Source organism: Hemiscyllium ocellatum, chromosome 7 (genome assembly GCF_020745735.1).
Source record: "Hemiscyllium ocellatum isolate sHemOce1 chromosome 7, sHemOce1.pat.X.cur, whole genome shotgun sequence".
Lineage (NCBI taxonomy): Eukaryota > Metazoa > Chordata > Chondrichthyes > Orectolobiformes > Hemiscylliidae > Hemiscyllium > Hemiscyllium ocellatum.
In genome coordinates this window covers 25591869-25611775 of record NC_083407.1, presented here as the reverse complement: position 1 = coordinate 25611775, position 19907 = coordinate 25591869, and the positions used below count along the sequence as shown (strand labels likewise).

Sequence of the window (19907 nt, the reverse complement as noted above, 5' to 3'; positions counted from 1 at the left end):
CAAGGCAATTCGGCCCATCAAGTCCACTCTGCCATTCAATTATGGCTGGTGGGCGTTTCAATTCCACTTACCCGCACTCTCCCCATAGCCCTGAATTGCTTGCGAGATCAAGAATTTATCAATCTCTGCCTTGAAGACACCCAACGTCCTGGCTTCCATAAGCAACATATTATACGCACAGATGAAAAACTAAACAAAACTGTGATCAGAGTTTTTTTTTATTTGGCAAAGAAATAAGTATTCTTTGTAATAAATCATAAGCTATAATAAGCTCAGATTAAAAATACAGTTTAGTGATCGGGTAAAGAAGAGTCTGCTCATTATAAACAGCTTGAATAATTCTAACTGGTGGTTTTTAAAAACAAAGAATTATTGCAATAATTTACATCAATACTGGATTACACTTTCCAAGGAAAAAAATACTATACTTCAATAAATACTGCCAAAAACATTTGAATGGACTTACGAGTTTCAACATTCAAAAGAAATTGTAAGACGTCTACAGTTTGAAAACATTTTATAATTTAAGTTTACAATACCTAATACAGAGAAGCCTTTGCCAGCCATTATATACCACCCTAAAGCATCATGATGCACCAATCAAAGCACTGTTTAGTGAGGAAACCAATTGTTCAGTGGTGTTCGATGGAGTGACCTTACTTTTTGCTGTGATGATGGACAAAGTGCAACTAAGCGCCCATTATATGTTCAATATTATTTAGGACAATATTGCCCCCACCATAAGTCATTATCAATACAGCATCCTTGAAAGAATGAAGTATAAAATTGTTATTTTACTTGCTGTGTTTTTTCTTTCTCATCCTCCCCCACCCAACAAGCTCTTGTGACTATTTCTGGTATGTGGCCCTCTCAAGTCTTTTTACTCAGCATCTCTCTACGACTTCCAGGGATTCAAAAGATTATCACTCTCTCAAATTCCGATGACAGCATCTACATCCATCTTTCTTTCAGATCATTCCACTTGGTGAACCCCAGGGTCCCACTCATAAAAAGGTGGAGGATATCTTTTCAAAAGGCTATTTGAGACACATTGGTATGTAAATGATGCTGTGCACTGCATGTGGTCCTTTCCTTTTCTGTCAAAAAAGCCTTTCATTCCACATCATTATAATTTCATCTGACTGTGTCCATCTGCTCTCCCAACCTCACCATCCTCACATCACAGTGCAACTTCGAGCCTTGTCCTTTCGCAAATCTGGGGACACTGTGGATAGTTCTGGTCTGCTGGGGACATGTGAAATCCTTTTTGTGGCTCGTTTTGATTGGTTACGTTTGACGTTTTTGTTTGGCTTGTTTACGCAAGCTAGCGTTGCCACATGAAAAATGTCCCTTACGCTGTTCTCGGATGACAGTGAAGAGCATTCTATATATGTTGCTGCTCCAATCTGCTTGGCCATGTTTGTACCCTGAAAAGACAGATTGTGATTTAATAATGTTCTCAAGCGGTACATTGGACATCATTGCATTTAAAACTACAATCATAGGGGAATCTTGAATAATCAATGTAGTCAGTTGGCAATCAACCTTCTCAACAGAAAAAGAGCATACAGTCAATTTGCTGATGCAGATTTTAGATGGAATAATTATTCGTGATGACAGAAAGTCAGTTGTCTATTTTTGAGGGGAGGGGTGATAGCAGCTGATTTCAAGGATAGGGACATAGTATGAAAAGAGAACACAATTAGCAATACCAGCTAACATGGGAGCCAGGAAAATGTGGTTACTATGGTCATGACCTTGCTGTAGTGTTGTAAGTTAACATTCAAATTTAATGAGATGTGTTCATATTTAAATATCTGCACAACATATAAATTCTAAAATTGCCAATGGACAACAATGTGGCATCATGCGTCATTCCCATGTGCCTTCACATTGCAAAATAATTGTGTGTTATAACTGATGGTGCTGTTTGATATTCCTCATTCATAAATCAGCCCTTCATATAACAAGGACAATACTGAACCCTAATCAGGGTGTGATTCAAAACTTTAAACATTGCGAATAGTCTGTTGCGAGAATTTTGAGATTTCAAGCTGATTAGTGTGCAGAAAGGTTACTGCTGGTCAATTCACAGAATGCCTGAGGTATAACTTTGTCAGAAAAAGGTTTATTTATTTGGCACACGGGATCTTATTTGTAGCTATCCCCCTTTATCACATTACATATGCATTTCGCCATTATCACAAACCACACAAATGGACAAAAAAAGACAGCTGCACAGCCATTGATAGGTAGTGTTTACATAATTATTGCCTCAGTATCATGTGCAACTTTGGCAGGTAGCAGGGCTAGAAGTGGAATGGTAGACAACTGAAGCACTTCAATTTACTTCCAATACTATGACTTGCTTTGGGATTGATAGTAGCATCAGTGCTGCTAACTACACCAGGACCAAAGCACTTTAACTTTATTAATTAAATGCATTAAAGATTCTGGGATCACCGTGCTCTCAACTCTTACCTGATCATAGGACACAGGATTTTGTCGGTGACTGGACAGTTCCACTAATGTTGTCAGGTCTGTCCGCAGATCAGATTTGCAGCCAACTAACAAGGTTTTTGTGTTTGGGCAGAATTCTTGGATCTCACCTTTCCACTGAAAAGACAGGAAGCAGGATAATGAAGCACAGGTGAAATTAAAGTCCAGTTCTTTTCAAAGTCACTGTTTGAGGTTGCAGCATGCATTTCAGGGAAACATTAAACAAAGAACTATTCATCATTATTTAACAAGTGAAGGCAAGAGGTGGAATGTTAACACTTTGAATACTCTCCAAGTGCATAAAAAAGTAGTTAATTGCAGATGATATCAATAGTTTGGCTCAGTGATCAGGAACAAAGCACAAAAGCTCATCATTGCAATATCACTCAAACACAGACAGGGCCTGAGTACCAAGAAGGGCCTTGTGGTCAAGTCAGATGTCAATTTGCATTGAATTGTTCTCCACAAAATGTGTACAATATGCAGTTGAATGAACAATGCACTTGAGATATTTATCATTTTTAGATTGCTTACTAGCTGCTTGCAAATTACAGAAAAATAATCGTCATACAAGTCACAATCTATCATACTTTTCTGTTGTTACTGCTCGTGAAATGTACTCCATAAAGTGCCCAATTCAAAACTATGTATTTGTTTCAATCAATAATGTGCATTTGAATAATGGGTCTTCAAATTAGGAAAATTTTGAAAGGAATGCCATAGGAGTTGACCAATAGATACAAAAATGGACATAAAACCTAAGGAAGTATTAGGTGACTAAAAGCTTGATCAAAGATGTTAAAAAGGAGCTTTTTAACGAGACAGAAAGAGAAGCTAATGGAGGGAACTTGGAAACCTAAAGCCAAGAAGAGTGCAGATATTTTCTGGTGAAATAAAGGCAATGGGAGCAACACAAGTCACAAAGTAGTGTAATTTGTGGGTTGGTGGAGAGGACTAGAAATGTTGATGTAAATTTCAAGGCTTTTACAATTGAAGAAAGGGACATGACCATGGATTGTGTTCAACAAAAAATTTAAAATGCAAGGCACTGACATCCATCCACCAATGCAAATCTGTGGGCTGTGGGGAATGACCAAGAAGTGAGACACAGATACAGGCAAAAGATTTTTGTCTGCATTCAGGTTTAAACACAGAGGAGTAGGAATTGGGAAAGCATCAAAATAGTTGAATCTGGTGGCAGCGAAAGTACAGATGTGGGTTTCAGCAAAAACTGAACTGGGGTGGATAAGGTGAAGATACAGGTTATGTGGTGGAGAGGATACAGGGCTCAGAACTCTGTCCAGGGTCAAATAGAATATTTATGTTGCAAAGTTTGGTTCAGCCTGTGACAGTGACTTTGAAAGAGAAAGGAATAAGTGCAAAAAAATGAAACTATTATTAGTATTAATAAAATGGCCCCCATAAGATCAGAACTCCATATTCTACAAGTGTGTTTTGACAACTTGAATTCAGTGTTAACTCCTGTGGATACATTGCATTCTAAGCCATTGAGCTATGACTTCTCCTTGGCAACTGAACAACAAACAAATTTTAAACAAAATCAGCGTTGTGCGAATCCTAAATGCACTAGTTGTAGCTCTAATGCACTTGCATTGCATTACTGAACTTCGTACAACTAAGTGATCGCTGGATGAGTTAAGGCAATGTAGCAGGAACTAAGCTCAACTCCTCATCTGGCTCACACGATTTAACATATTAATGATCGTAGTTGTGCTGCGAGTTGCCTACAAATACCAATTTAAAAACAGAACATATGACTACGTGAAATGAAATTGTGCTGGTGAAATAAAAAGTTACCAAATTAATATCAAGATTGTGTATGAAGGAGGTGGGGGCAGATCATGGGGAATTAGAACAAAAAAGAGAAAGTTCTGTCTCATTTGAAATGTAATAACATCAACAATTTTTGAGAACATGGTGCAGAACAAACTGGTCCACAGAAAGGTAGGCCACCAGCCAATATTTTTTAAAGACAGCAGGACAAACATTGCAACATGACTTTTTTTTGGCCTCTAATTCTCAATGTTCCCCCTACCTCCACCCCAATGGCTTTAGTTTTAGAAATTTCTTATCAACATCCAATTATAGCATTCAAGATGAAAAGAAATGCTATGCAGTAAAAATTTACAGTTTGACACAGCTTTAACAATTCTTAAATTTAAGCCAACTACTCCCCTGTTCTAATGCTGGATACCATTTAGGATGTGACTATTAAATATTTCCTTGACATAATTTGCCTTCACACAAATACTGAAGATTACTCAGTAACGAGTTCACTGCTTTGCTCATGTACATGAAATCTTCCCAGTGACTCAGCCACTGATTTCAGGCTGCAATGAGGCAAAGTCCACAGCAGTACTCAAGGCTGTAAACAATTGGGAGCCCCTCCAGCAGTAAGAATTTAAAGCAAATGTACACAAAGCTGTTATTCTAATGTTTATTAACATGGAAACTGCTGCCTTCTTACCTCAAGAACCTGAACACAAGGTTGTTGCATTCAGAGCGTGACACACTGACTGCATGTTATCAGTCAGTCCCTCTTTCAAATTTCATTCAGGTTATTGGAAGCAGCAGACTTCAAATCCATTGGTTTTTGCTTGGATCAATTTTAGTCTGCTCTCAATCTTACAATACATTCACCTTCTTTCAGAATCGAACGCTTTGATTCCAATATTTTGTACCTCCAAACCATTAATTGCAAGCTTGAAGGCAAACTTGAATGTTTTAGTCCAATTAGATCATCACGTTCCATTGAAGTCAACTCATTTCCAGGGAGTGGCATCCACACCCAAATGTGTGACATCACTGGAAACCGCAAGTCAGAAGCTCAGTGTGGAAATTACCGAGAGAGAACTTTCTTCACTGGACACATTTGCTGCAATGTCATAAAAAACATAGTACTATATATTCTCAATAGCTTTTCAGAAACTGTTCCAACCTGTCAGTATAATATTCAAGAACAGTAGGGTAGAGAGAGGCATGTCTCCATGACTAACTTGCTAATCAAAAATAAGGAGAAGGCAAGATGGTTAACTGAAGATTCTTAAGCGAGGGTGAGCTGTTCTACGCTGGGATACAACTCCACTTGGTAAACAAGGTGTCAAGGAGTGTGAAATTAGTTCCTCTGTGGGTTATGACAACTACATTATTGAATAAAACGATATCCTTTTCTGTCAATTTATTGGTGTTGTGAATCTCAATTCAATTATGTATTAAGACAATCGGTGGTGCACATACCTTCTTAAGTACACTGTCAAGTGTCTCTGGCCGACTTATATCAAAACAAATCAAAACAGCATCAGAATCGGGATAGGAAAGTGGCCGGACATTATCGTAGTAGGGAGATCCTGAATACAAAATAAATCAAAAATGTCAGTTGTACAGTAACCTTTTTGCAAAACACAATATTACAACAATATCACATCAAAAAAAAGTCTCATGCACATCATTTGCATTCTTCAGCTCAATATCGCTAACATACATTTACAAATATAAAATGCCCCAGGCAATTCATTGTAGGCACAACAACTTAACACTAAGACAGCTCAGGTGAAGAATGCAATTTGAATCAAGTCTGGAAAGAGACGTAAAGAACATTGGAAATGAGAGCCTTCTGAATATTTAAATCTGCACATTTTCAAATGTACTATTGATGCTGAAAACAGTCCTCCAAATTTAAGCTACTTGAAGACAAGTGTTACCACATGCATTATTGATTCTACAGTATAGGGAGAAGTACTTGTATTTACATAGCACTTTTCACATCTTTACAAACTTCCAAAGACCTCTTACTTCAAAAATGAAATATTTTTGAAATTGAATATTTTTGAAATATAAATTAGGGTTGCCCATTCCCTGGAATTAACCAAAACTCTTCCACAGTAGAGCACAAATTACTGGGTCCTGCTGCTGCCCAACTTCAGTTGTACTATTGCCTGCCTCTTGATCATTGCAATTCTCCAAAATGCAGCATTTTTGCTGATGTCAGAAATCTCAATCACACTGTCCAGGAATACCTCTCGAGTTTGTAACCTATTTTTGACACAGGCAGAGATGATAACTAATTTAATTAGACCAGGCTATGGACAATTGGTGGTACAGTCACTCACCTCTTGGACACCTTTCTACATTCAAAGGATGTTGCACAAATGTGAGTGAGTGACTGCCAATAGCATGGCTTCATTCACTTCTGACAGTGCCAACACTGCACTGAAATGTCAGCCCAGATTGTACATTGAAATCTCGAATGGAATGGATTGAGGTTCAGTGGCAAGAACATTACCACTGATATTTTCATCCAATTTCGGCTGAAAGTTAAGAGCTGTCTAGCAAGTAAATCACATTCTCACAACCCATCCCACTCCATAACTGCTCTCTCCATCTGCGCACACAAGACATAATATAAAGACAGTTTTCTCTTGGTTCAGATACTGTGCAAACTAGAATCACAGTAGCACACAATAGATTATTTTTGCACAGAAGGCCATTGTAATTGTAGTTTGCCACAAATTCCTCATTACATCAAGATTTATAAGTGAAGAGGATTGTACTGTAAACCTTGGCAGCACGAGTAACTTGATTAAAATAGGTACAGGGGACTCAACTTTGCTGAAACCCTTTACAACCTATTTTTTGCACCAGCATCATTATACAGATGGGGTATTTCAGCAATTAAAAAGACTTCAAAACGACATCTAAAAGCAACTGCTTTGCATGCTATTTTAAGGCAAGTATCAAAGTTGTCATCTTACAGCAGGATATGCACACTTGCTCCACATGGTCCTTAAAATTGATGAAGATGGTCAAACTTACTATCCTTAATAAACAAATTGCTGGAAAAGCTCAGCAGGTCTGGCAGAATTTGTGAAGAGAAATCAGTTAACGTTTCGAGTCCAGTAACCCTTGTGAAGAGAAATTAGTTAATGTTCTGAACAGATGCTGCCAGACCTGCTGAGCTTTCCCAGCAATTTCTTTCCCGATTTCCAGCATCCCAGTTCTTTATCAACAATAAACACATCAACAACCCTCAACACTCAGTTTTTCTCTAGTCCAACACTGCTATTTCTGTTCATTCATTAGATCAGATATTTACTTCTTTACATGACAATGGAGTTTGGAAATTTGATTCTAGCTTTATTTCCATTAAATAAGGTTACAGCTCTGAATTTTGGGCAACTTGTGAAAATGCTGTGCTGGAATAGTTTTATGTCCAAGGCTGAATTTCATGACATGGCTGAAGATATTTCATCTTTCTGTCAGTAAAATGAATTTCTGATAAACAAGGACATTGGTAATACTGCACTCAGTTCTTTCATTATCTATTGTAACACAGGGTGTGGGCAAAGGATGAAAAAGGTTAAAAATCACTGAAGTCAAGCTCTGCAAGATTAACAAGAGGCCAGCATGAAGGATCACTGGAACGTAATGGGCTTAAAATGGGAATCATGTTATTAACATTGATTGGACTGCCTGACTGATTTACCTTGTGGGAATTAGCCCACCCCACAAAACCCATTTGTTTCTTGTCAATACCCTTGCTTCTTGCGTCATAATTTAGACTTAATGTCCAATCACATCGAACTGAGGATCTGTAATAAACAAATAGTTCAATATATTTTAAAGTTCAGTCTCATTAATTCTTTAAAGACTACAGAGATGTTAATCAGATTTGAGCTTCTATTGTACTGGTGTGCTGCAACTTGAGCAGTTGAAAAAGATAAGCACATTCCGTAGATAGAATGTCAACCACTAGGAAATAAATGGTCAAAGACCATGAGAATCTCCAACACTGAAGTTGACAGCTCAAACCAGAGGTGTGGGCTGCTGAACTGAAAAGTCCCATCTGTAAATCTATTTCAATGTCCAGAAAGGAATGAACTTTACTTTGACTTTTTGGCATTTCACTAGTTTCTCACACATCATAATTCTTACCCATTTTCAATTGGAGTTCCTAAACAGACACTAACAAATATTAGTTTTGATGAGTACACAGTTCTGATATGGTGGTAATCGGTGGAAGCACTCAGGTGTCAATCAACTAATTTTAAATGGCATTAACATTTCTTAAAAAAAAAACTCATTCTTTTTAAAAAAATAAGAGTACACCAAGAGATCTCATTTTTCATTATTGTTGCATTACCCTGTCTAGTTCAGTGTTTAAATATGCTTCACAAGTCATTTTTTTTCCTTTAGTAATTAATGCAATCCTTCCAGCTGGTTATGTGGCCCAATTAGAATTTCCCCAGTGAAGCAAAAGCTAATTTACTTCAATGCTTCACAGATGTTCCCCTGTGAAATTAAATGATACAATGAAAATATTGCCTGATCTTTCGTACTAATCACCTGAGAATAGCATTTAACACAGATTCACATGGCTGCTGTAAATGCCTTTAGCAAGAAAAAAAATAGGCACTCAAGAGTCCAAGTAACACCAGATTGCACTAATACTTTACAAGTTCTTTTGTTATCTTGAAGCTTCAAGCAAACTCTTGTAGCCCGATAATAGGGCACTTCTGAAGTTCAAATCAATGAAAAGCAACTTATTTGCCCAAGTAAGAAGTCTGCTTTGTAGAATTCAATCAAATTACAGGTCTGAAGGAACTGAATAATGCTTATGTAGTTCTTAAAACTAAACTGGGAATTGGGGTGGAGGTGAAAAATTCATCACGGATGATCAAAAGAATTTAGATTTAGGGAACTCTTGTGTAAACATGATAATATGCAACTACAGTGTAGCAGTTGAGTTCTCTAATGTGATGTATCATAATTGGAAGCTTCAAGTTCTCACCTGGAACTTCAGTGAAAATAGTTCAAAAAATCTCCTCCCACTTGCATGTGAAGACACAAGGACCAATTTTCAAGATTTAATTCAAGCTGAGAATTATGTCTACAAATGGCTAAGCAGTATGCAATGAGTTGAAGAAAAAGAATATAAAACTTTAGAACTGATCATTTGAAGTTGAACCAACTATACCACAATAAATCAATGTAAGAGTGAGTGGGGTGTTGGGGGGAGGGGGAAAGAGAAGAGCAGCATAGGGCATGGGTGCACAATAAATTAAGGTATAGTTTTAGCAACCCACACAAAAACTGTGTTATCAATAGATCAGCAACAGCTGCACTGAAATAGGGGCATACCACATTTTCTGCCAGAATACAACTGAACTTTTTTCTTAAGGCTTACACTTCAGCTGCAACATATTAAATTCATACTAACACATTGTATAAGAGTTCCTCAATTTTTAGAGCAAAACAACGTTGCAAGAGGCCGCTTATCAAATTGTGTTCAGTCATCAACTAAGTGTAACTAGTGTGCAAACCTTCCAAGATGAAATAATTATTTGGAGGAAATACAACTAGTACTGGAGCTGCAATTTGGGTGTGGCAAATGCGTGAACATCTGTTCCTGTTCCACGTTGTACTTGCAAAGCACTAAAATATTACAGCAGAAAATTCAGAACCAATAGTGATTAACATTATAATGCAGCCATAAAATCATCAGGTAGAAGGGCTTCCAAGCTACCTTACAACCATCAAGGCATTATGCACACCATTTAAGAGTGATCCATTTACAATGACAAAACTACTAATTTAAGCAGTTGACATTCTAATGTCTTATCATGTACACACTGGCTAATTGCTTCAAAGTACTGAAGATCAAAGAATCTGCAGCAGACCCCACCATCCACACAGCAGTCACACTATTTCAAGATAGGATACGGCTCGTGTTTTTTTAAAGATCTTACTGCCAGAATAGTGGATAAGAGAATATTGATTTGGACAGTGAGACAAGATAAGTGATCAAACAACTGCATCTGTCTGCAAGTTAAAGGTTTATTTCTACATGCAAAAAAAAGTTTGAACTTCTGTTCCAAAAATAATTAGCTGCTGCCAGTAAACTGTATGCTCTTCATACTCAATGAACTGCATAGGGTCCAAGAGTTTATACATAAATTCCAAAATCTAGCCAGAGGATCAGTTTCAAAAATGCTAGGCCTAGCTCATTATATATTTTGACCATCCGGTCAAAGTTACTCTGGAATAGTTTCCAAAAACATTATATTCATAGCCAAAAAGGACAACAATTAGAGTTGCTGGATTACATTTGAGTTTTGCAAAATCACCTCAATAACTTATTCTGCATGATTCATGTTCACACAATTTTAGGCACGAACATTGAGAATTTTTCTGCAATTTTCCAGCATGAAAAATGTAGACTTCTGTACAAATATTGTCAGTAAATCTGTAGTTGTATCCTAATTTCCAAGAATAAAACTGTCATCTAATGTTAAATTATAGCACTATATCTGCAATAAATAACAAGTTAGTCATTTTAGCAGCTCAAGAATCTTGTAATGGAATTATTTATTGTCAATTTTTGCACAACCACATTAGAAATGAGTCAATTCACATACCACATTAAACAATATTCCCAAACCCCCCCCCCCCAGAAACTGATATGTCTTCATTGTCATGAGGTTGTACAATTTCTAAACAAATACAATTTAATTACAAGCTTTAAAAACAATCCGGCCGTGTTTTGAGTGGTTTATTCTCAAACCATGAATTGTAGTGTGTGTATTTACACAAATGAGCCCATTTAACAAAGGACAGACCAACTTCATGATCACTGCTGGATCTCAGACTTCAATGACACATCGCAGAATCCAATGTCAGTGCTCCTTTGAATTAGGGAATGACAAATGTAGAAATCTTGTTGTCTTGGGGAGTTCTGACCGCTGAGTAAAGCCATCACTTTGGTATTAGAAAGCAAGGGCCCCAACAATAATCATCATCCATGGTTTCATAAGTTGTTTGAAAGCTTTTGCTTTGTTTCAGTAGGAGATGTTTAATGTGTTTTAAACTACATAACTGTGCTGGGTCATTAAATTTCCTAAGAGGGGCAGGAAATTAACTGGCCCATGATGGTCAGTGCTGTGGAGCAGGAGAAATGAGCCAAGTATTATCTGGAACAACACTCAAATTATCACATATCCAAGTCATTCATATTCCCAGTACATCACTTCTTGAAGTGAAGTATCACCTTCAGAGCTAATTTTTAAAATCAGTTTTAGACAGGTATATTAACACACAATATCTGCCCTATTTTAAAAAAGTAAAAACCAAAAGAACTGCTGATGCTGTAAATCAGAAAAAGAAACAGAAATTACTGGAAAAAAATTCAGCATCTGTAGAGAGAAATCAGCATTAACATTTCAGGTCGAGTGACCCATCCTCAGAACCTCTCTCTCTCCATAGATGCTCCCAGACCTGCTGAGCTTTTCCAGCAATTTCTGTTTTTCTTTCTATTTTAGTAATAATCCAACAGAGAAGAATAATCTAAGCACATATTAATTTTCATACTTTATTACAATAAAATCTGAGTGCCCAGTCCAGGGTACCTCAAAACATTTTTGAAACCAAACCCTCTCTGACTACTCTCCACATTGTTAGTTGTTACGGCACCTAACCGAGAGGAAACAGATGAACAGCTAGCTAATCAGATAAACATTAAAACTGACTGTGTTTTTTTTAATTTCTATATATATATTAGTCTACTTGCTCTTCCAATAGAATGTAAACCTACTGCATGAATTTTGATATCAGAACCTAATGATAGGCATAATTTCAAAATTAAGATCACCTTACCCAAAAGGAATCGGGTATTGCATAATGAATTTGATTATGATGGGTTCATACAGTGGCAGAATTAAGAAATAGGATTAGGAGGAATTTCATTCCTGTCCAAATTAACAAATCATATTGCATACAATTCGGGTTTTGACTTTAGGATAGCAAATATGAAGGATTGTGTAAATTGTGGAGTCATTAAACACCTCCCTTCTGTGTAGAACGACATTGTGGAGAGAACAAGCAGAGAGAGAATACAAATAGCGACTGATCTTTACAGGGGGCGACATTGTCTCTCAGCCGCCTACTTGGGTTTGAGCTGCGAGCAGTTCTTGATGGCTCGTCAACACAATTCCTGACATACCAATCTGGAAAGGAAACATTCCAGCGCTGTTGGATCACGGAGATGAAAACCATTTAAAAAGAATAGTTAAATGGGCACAGGAGTCTGTAAGCAATCAAACTCCCTTGTGTTCAATTCGCCTCAGCGCTTTGATGCGGCCCCCCTTACAAAACAACACGAATGCCCGCAAATTCTGGATGAAGAATTTGGGACCATCGCACTATGAGCGCTTCCCGAATACTTCGAAACTGCAACATAATCCTTGCACGAAATACGCCCACTCGGGGGGGATTTTACCATCAGTATAATCTGTAAATAATGAGCGCGTGAACGGGCTGCGGTGAATTAATGTTTTCCGTGACTTGAGGTGAAATTAAATTCTTGCATGGAAAAATCCATCTCTCTTTATATTCCAAGTATACGGCTTTTTTTTTCGCTACAAAAAGGAAACCTCCAGGGGAGTAAGAAACTGGCATCTTCCCAATTTAGCCCTCCCCTCCCGCTGTGCCTCTAAATGCTTCCCGATTGAACCAGAAAACCGAAAGGAATGCACATTCCCTGATCTCAATGCTTTTCAATGGAAACCCAGACAACTGCAGCAGCGCGCCAGGCAGGAGGAACACTCCTATCTCTCGGCGGGCCACCTATTTTTAAGATCCTCATCGTTAGAAAGCATTGTTAGACCAACCTGCCTTTACACCTGGAATGCCGAGAGAATTCGATTAAACTATCCGTGTCTCAGCTGCATAAACCCCACCAGGTACTAAAATCAGCCCCAGTTGTTCAGCCCTTGGTCAAAATAAAAGTCTACGTGGAATACCAGTTACCCATTGGACCGGGAATAAAAGACCACTGCTCCCTTGAATGTGAACAGACAGGTTACTGAACCGGTTACGGCTCGATGAAAGAATCGCGGCTGAAATCTCTGGAAGGTGTTTAACACGCTGGCCTGGGTTCACTACAGTTCCTGGATGTCAGATGTTCCTTACCTGAAGTATCCCAGAGACTCAACTCTATCCTTTGTGTTTCAATTTCAAAGCTGGCTGTGTAATTCTCGAAGACAGTGGGCACATAGCTCTGGGCACAAAGAAAGTAAAATACACTAAAACATTTTGAAAACGGATGGCGAAAGAACGCAAGACGCAAAACGAGCAAGTATTTAAAACAATCGCACGTGTAACATTCGTTGTGAAGAGTAACAGAAAAGTTATTAAATCGAGTAAAACGAATCGCAGCCGTAAAGTTGATTAGGGGATATATGTTAAAAATTCGTTAAAAATGACAGAATTAAAAACGCGTCGGATTCTTGGAAAAACCTTAACTCAAAATGAGCATAAATCATTTCACACAGGCACTCAATCAGATACAGCAACATACCTCCGGGAAACAATCTTTCGCAAAAACGTGCAGCAGAGCGGTTTTTCCACATTGACTATCTCCCACCACAACTATTTTACATTTCACGGTTTGATTATCCATTGCGTTTTTAGCAAGCTTTTGACTTGGCCTTCTTTCCTTCATTGACGTGGATTTGGAGTGAGGGTTTAAAAAAAAACAAATTTCGCCGGCTTGCAAAACGCTGGCGACCAACAGCCGGTTAAAGGTAGAAGGTGATGGTAGGAGCGCTGCTGACTTTCTCTGGCCGGAAAGCGGAGGAACCTTGCGCCTTATATCTACCTATCTGCCCTCCTCCAGCACACTGAAAGCACCAACCACAACTGCTGCAGCTTTGGGTTCGTGCACCTCCTAATATAACATCTCCAAGTCTGTGGGGACCTCTGGGCCAGCCCCGTTCAGTAACACAGGCTGAGGGCGGAGCTGGAAGCAGGCTGGTATTTGTAGTCCAGAAGCACAGCCTCCTCTATTCCCAGAGTGAAGCTCCGAACTACAACCCTCTCAATGTACGGCACCGATCAATCCCGCCTCTCCCCGCCGCTGATTGGGCCCTCGCTCACCCCATTGAGAAGACGCGGGTCCCTGCCGGCTTTCCCCAACGCCGATTGGCTCAAGGTGGGATTGTGACGCAACACTAGCGCGTTACCATTGGCTGCCTTACTTGTCAATCGGGGGAGCCACTATGCCCAGAATCCGGCGGTCTGCTGCCGGCTCTTGTTCCAGTTCATTGATCCGGTGCCGCTCAGTGCAGCGAAAAAGGGTCATCTACCCATAACCAACTGAATGTTGCAACCAGAGAATTTCCCCTTTCTTTCCCCGTTGCGATCCAAACGAGCAACTTCACGGATTCCACATGTTACCATTTCTGTCCTACTCTCAACCCGTTCAGAGATCAAATGTTTCTGCTCTGGTTCAGTTCCGAACACATCTTGTTCGTGCCGCGGTAGTGTCCCTATTTCTGAGCCAGGAGACCTGGGTTTAAGTCCCACCCGCTCCAAAAGTGTGCAATAACATTTTGGTTTATTGCATCTATCCTGATCTGAATCCGGGGTTATCTAGAAAAGTGGAGAAACCTACGCGCATAATAAATTGGAAATGTTAGACTGCTGCTATGCTTAACTAACGCATTGGATGGACGTTGTAATGTCAGTGGCTTTCAGATCATCTTCCTAAAGTTATTTCTCACACTAGAAAGTTTAGATTTACTGTGCGGAGTTCTTCCAGCAACAACTGACTTATTTACTTCTAATCATCCGTTCTACTTGTAAAACGTGTTCGATTGTCTGGATCTGTAACACCAAGCTTCGCCTGTTGGCCTAATCGTTCGGTTGTATCATTGACGCGGAAGATAGTGGAGGGATTTCGAAAAAAAAATTGTAATTTAAAGAAACATGATTGGAATACACGGCATTTCCCGCCGCGTCTTAAATGTAGGAGAAATCAAATTCAGACCTGCCCTGTAACCCTTCCCTAAGGTCAATATGGGTCAAATTTAGATGAGGAAACCTTATCGAGAGTTGAAACGCTACTATAACAATAGTCCGACAGAAATGATCGTCACCCTCCCCCGGACATATTGTGCCACAGTACAGTATGGGGAAAGGAGCAAACAGAAAGTCCCTAAACATTTTAATTTGACGCCCTCTTCAGTTTAAAATAAAATCTGTTTGTACTGGAGTTGAACAGAGTAAATTAGACGCTCTGTTAACTCGGGCAGCGAGGCGATGTATGTAGAGAAATCTGCTAAGAAGTGTAATAATACAATAATAGTGAAGAGATCTGGCTTTGTCTTTGGCAACAATCAGAAGCGAAAGTGGAAAAGCATTATTGGAGCGAAACGCTTCGGTTGGAAGTCACACCGAAAGAGGCACAACAAAGAAATGGACAGTAAAAGCTCAAAACGGAGGTCAGGGAGAGTGAGATCAAAGAGCTGCTGGTTTTATACTGATATTAAAACAGCAATGTAGCACTGAGAACGCCGGGGGGTGGGGGTCAGGGAAATTCCCGCTGATAAACTCTGGGCGGGATCTGTGGAACAATAAGGCAGTTCAATAATCTATTTTGAGGAGGCGGGGAAAGGAACAAATTTCACTGGAAGTGAATGTCTATTTTCCATGACGGGAACATATGCAAAGTTTAACCAGGATGTTTCTGGAATTCCGATTGATGGGCGGTTCTGTCATTACATCTATATCGGAAGTGCGAAGACCATGAACATTACCAGCTCGGTTTCATCAGAAGGTGCGTTCCCAGCGGCTATTTCTCGCCGGGAACGGGATTATTAGGAACAGATCACACAAGGGGTGGGTCACACGACATATCCTGCTTTCCCCCAGTGAACTGTCCACCCTCAGTCCTATATTTCGTGAAATGTCACTGTATTTTTGCAGTTTATTTTAAGCCGACAACACCCCGGCGTTTCCTGCAACATCTAACTCTTACAATTACAAATGTTTGGATTAAACGAAAAAAAATCTTGTATTTGTGCTCAGCCTTGAATGACGTTCGACACAGTGAAATACTCCGGAAGTATATTTACTGTGGTAAACTTAACAAAGTTTGTCCTTAATCTATTGCACAACAGACTCCCACTAGCCGCGATGTGTGACTGGTCCGGTTGTTTGTTCGATTGGGAAACATTTCTGGAGAAGGTCGTGAGGAGAATAGGTCGCACGTTTTGGCGTAGCAAGGATTTTGTCAAAGTCTCACAACTGATCAATCAGTACGCTACACCCCGTTTAAGCAAGAATGTAAAGCCACTCGGGTGGGTGCAGTTTGCAAGAATTGATTCATGGTTGAGGACTGTCAATTTTGTGGCTAAATTGGAGAAAGTGGGACTGCGCTCCTTGGATAAAGGCAGGGATGAGGGGAAATTTGATAAATGTTAAAATCATGAGCAAAGCAAATTTGGAGAAATCTCTCTTTCGTTGATCTAAATCCAGAGGGAACAGCTTTATGGTGATTAGACTTCAGGAAACAGGAACAAGGCGAAACTTCTATGCAGTAAAAAGTGAGGTCTGCAGATGCTGGAGATCAGAGCTGAAAGTGTGTTGCTGATTAAAGCACAGCAGGTTAGGCAGCATCCAAGGAACAGGAAATTCGACGTTTCGGGCCAGAGCCCTTCATCAGGAAACTTCTATGCAGTCAGTGATGAGGATCTAGAATCCACCTGGAGAAAGTGAGGACTGCAGATTAGAGTCCAGATCTGGGAAAAAAAAGCACAACAGATCAGGCAGCATCCGAGGAGCAGGAGATTTGATGTTTCGAGCATGGAGGAATTCCTGATGAAGGGCTTATGCTCGAAACGTCGATTCTCCTGCTCCTCGGCTGTTGCTTGACCGGCTGTGCTTTTTCCAACACCTCACTCTCGACTCTTGAATCCACTGCCTGAGACTAGTGGAGTCAAGTTCCATAATTGCATCGCAACAGGAAAAAGGCAGGAGAATTGGATTAGCTGAGTTGCTCTCGCAGAGCTGGCACAGACATTACCAAGAAAAGAGAATTTTAGCTGTGGAGAAAGATTGGATAGGCAGTACAGGAGGCTGAAGGGAAATATAACTGCCATGTAGAAAGTTCTGGCAGAGTTCTTCAGGAGGTTCTATTTCCGTTAGCTGAGGATGGATAATTAGGCATTTTGTCTTCAAGTGAATGAGTGAAGAGTTAAGGATTATTTTTTTCACATAGGATAGTGGGACTCTGAAATTCACTGTCTGGAATGGTGATAGAGATGGAAATCCTTAGTATATTAAAAAAAAAACTTGCTTATGGACTTAGATTACTTAAAGTGGGGGAACAGGCCCTTTGGTCCAACAAATCCACACTGATCCTCCGAAGCATAACCCACCCAGACCCATTCCCCTACATTTACCCCTTCACCTAACACTACAAGCAATTTAGCATGGCCAATTCACCTAACCTGAAAATGTGTTGCTGGAAAATTGCAGCAGGTCAGGCAGCATCCAAGGAACAGGAGATTTGACGTTTCGGGCATAAGCCCTTCTTCAGGAAGGGCTCTTGCAAGGATGCCTTCCTTGAAGAAGCTCTCTTCCACTCCTGTTCCTTGGATGCTGCCTGACCTGCTGCGCTTTTCCAGCAACACATTTTCAGCTCTGATCTGCAGACCTCACTTTCTCCTCAATTCACCTAACCTGCACATTTTTGGATTGTGGGAGGAAATCAGAGCACCCGGAGGAAACCCACACAGACACGGGGAGAATGTGCAAACTCCACACAGATAGTTGCCTGAGGTGGGAAATGAACCCGGGTCTCTGGCGCTGTGAGGCAGCAGTGCTAACCACTGTGCCACCGTGCCACTCATAAAGTATTGTTATACACCAAATTCTTGATCATGAGCTGGAAGGTGAGAAAAAGACAGTCAGCAAAGATATGAAGGGCCAAATACACACTATTAAATACACAAATGAATTAGGACCAGATTGGACCACTCAGCATCTCAAGCCTGCTCCACCATTCATTAAATCAAGGCTAATCTGAATATTCATTACTTTCACTCATTTGCTTGTCAAGAATCTATCTACACCAATCATAAAAAAATTTCAAAGACACTGCTTTCACTGTCTACTAAGGAAAAGACCTCCAAAGATTTATGGCAGTCTTTGAACAAAAAAGTTTCCTTAACTCAGTATTAATTGGACAACACATTATTTTGAAATCGTAATGTCTAATTCTAGATTTTACCACAAGAATAAATTTCCCATCTGCATTCTGTCAAGACGCCTCAAGCTCTTACAAGCCCTAAGAATATTTCACCTCTGATTCCTCTTCATGCCCTTGCCAATACAAGCCTAGCCTGTCCAACCTGTCCTTATTAGACAAGTTACTGATTCCAGGTATTAGTCTGGTAAACCTTCGCTGGACTATTCTAATGCAATTACTTCCTTAAGTGAGGAGACGAATACTGTGCAGAGATGTGGTATGACCATGTTATGTAGAATTGAAGCATATCCTCCCTACTTTTGTCATCAATTCCCCTTGCAGTAAATAATCGCTATTAATTACTTGCTGTGCATGCATACTAGCCTTTTATGATTAGTGTAGTCAGACACCCAGATTCCTCTGCACCTCAGAGCTCTGTAATTGCTCAGAATTTTGATGATATGCTTCTTTTTTTATCCTGCCTGCAGAAATGGACAGTTCTCCCACATTTTACCCAATTTGCTTGGTCTTTGCCCACTCACTCAACCTATCTGCATCCCTTTGTACTTTCCCTATATCTTCTTCATAACTTATTTTCTTTGGATCATCCGCAGATTGAGTAATTACGCTTTTGTTCTGTCCCTTCATCCAAGTCATTATGACTTTGTAAACATTTGAGACTCTATCACTGATCCTGATGGCACACCACTCATTACATTTTGCCACCAGAAAGTGATCAATCTATGTTTATTATTTGCTACCTGCTAGCTAGCCAACCCTGTTGTAACACATACCCTGAGCTTTACCTTTTGCAATATCCTTTGATGAGCCACCTTATCAAATTGCTTCTGAAAATCCAGGTGCAATACATCCCCATTATCCATAGCACATTATTTCCACAAAGAACACAATGAATTGTTGAATTGTGTCAAACCCATATCGACTCTGACTGATTACCCACTTGATACTTCTGTTGAAAGATTGTTGCAACTGCTTCAGCTTCATCTTTTGCACTGATACGCTGAGCTCCCCCACCATTGAGGATGCAGATATTTGTGGAATTTCCTCCAAGGCTCAGTTGTTTAAATGTCCACCACAATAATGACTAGATGTGGCAAGACTGTTTTGATGTTCAAATCTTTGATATATATTATGAGCAGCTGGGGCCGTAGTACAGATTCTGGTAGTATGTCTAGTCACAGTGTGTAATTGTGAGAATGACACTTGTTTTCGGACTCTCTGTTTTCTGTCTGTTGATCAATCACCAGTCCATGCCAGTACATTACCTCCTACCTCATGTGCTTTAACTTTGCTTAACCACTTCCTGTACCCCCGGGTACTTTATCAAAAATCTTCTGAAAAT

The 19907-nt window shown here is 39.7% G+C and overlaps 1 protein-coding gene across 1 annotated transcript; it reads right to left on the bottom strand.

Annotated features, from left to right (window-relative positions):
• Positions 1-200: 200 nt before the first annotated feature.
• rnd3b (Rho family GTPase 3b) lies at positions 201-14204 on the bottom strand. Its single transcript, XM_060827087.1, has 5 exons — positions 13871-14204; positions 13483-13570; positions 5758-5867; positions 2482-2616; positions 201-1427 (listed from the first exon to the last, which is right to left on the bottom strand). Exons 1-5 carry the CDS (start codon positions 14012-14014, stop codon positions 1176-1178), a joined length of 729 nt encoding a protein of 242 aa, XP_060683070.1. The 5' UTR covers positions 14015-14204; the 3' UTR covers positions 201-1175.
• Positions 14205-19907: the final 5703 nt, after the last annotated feature.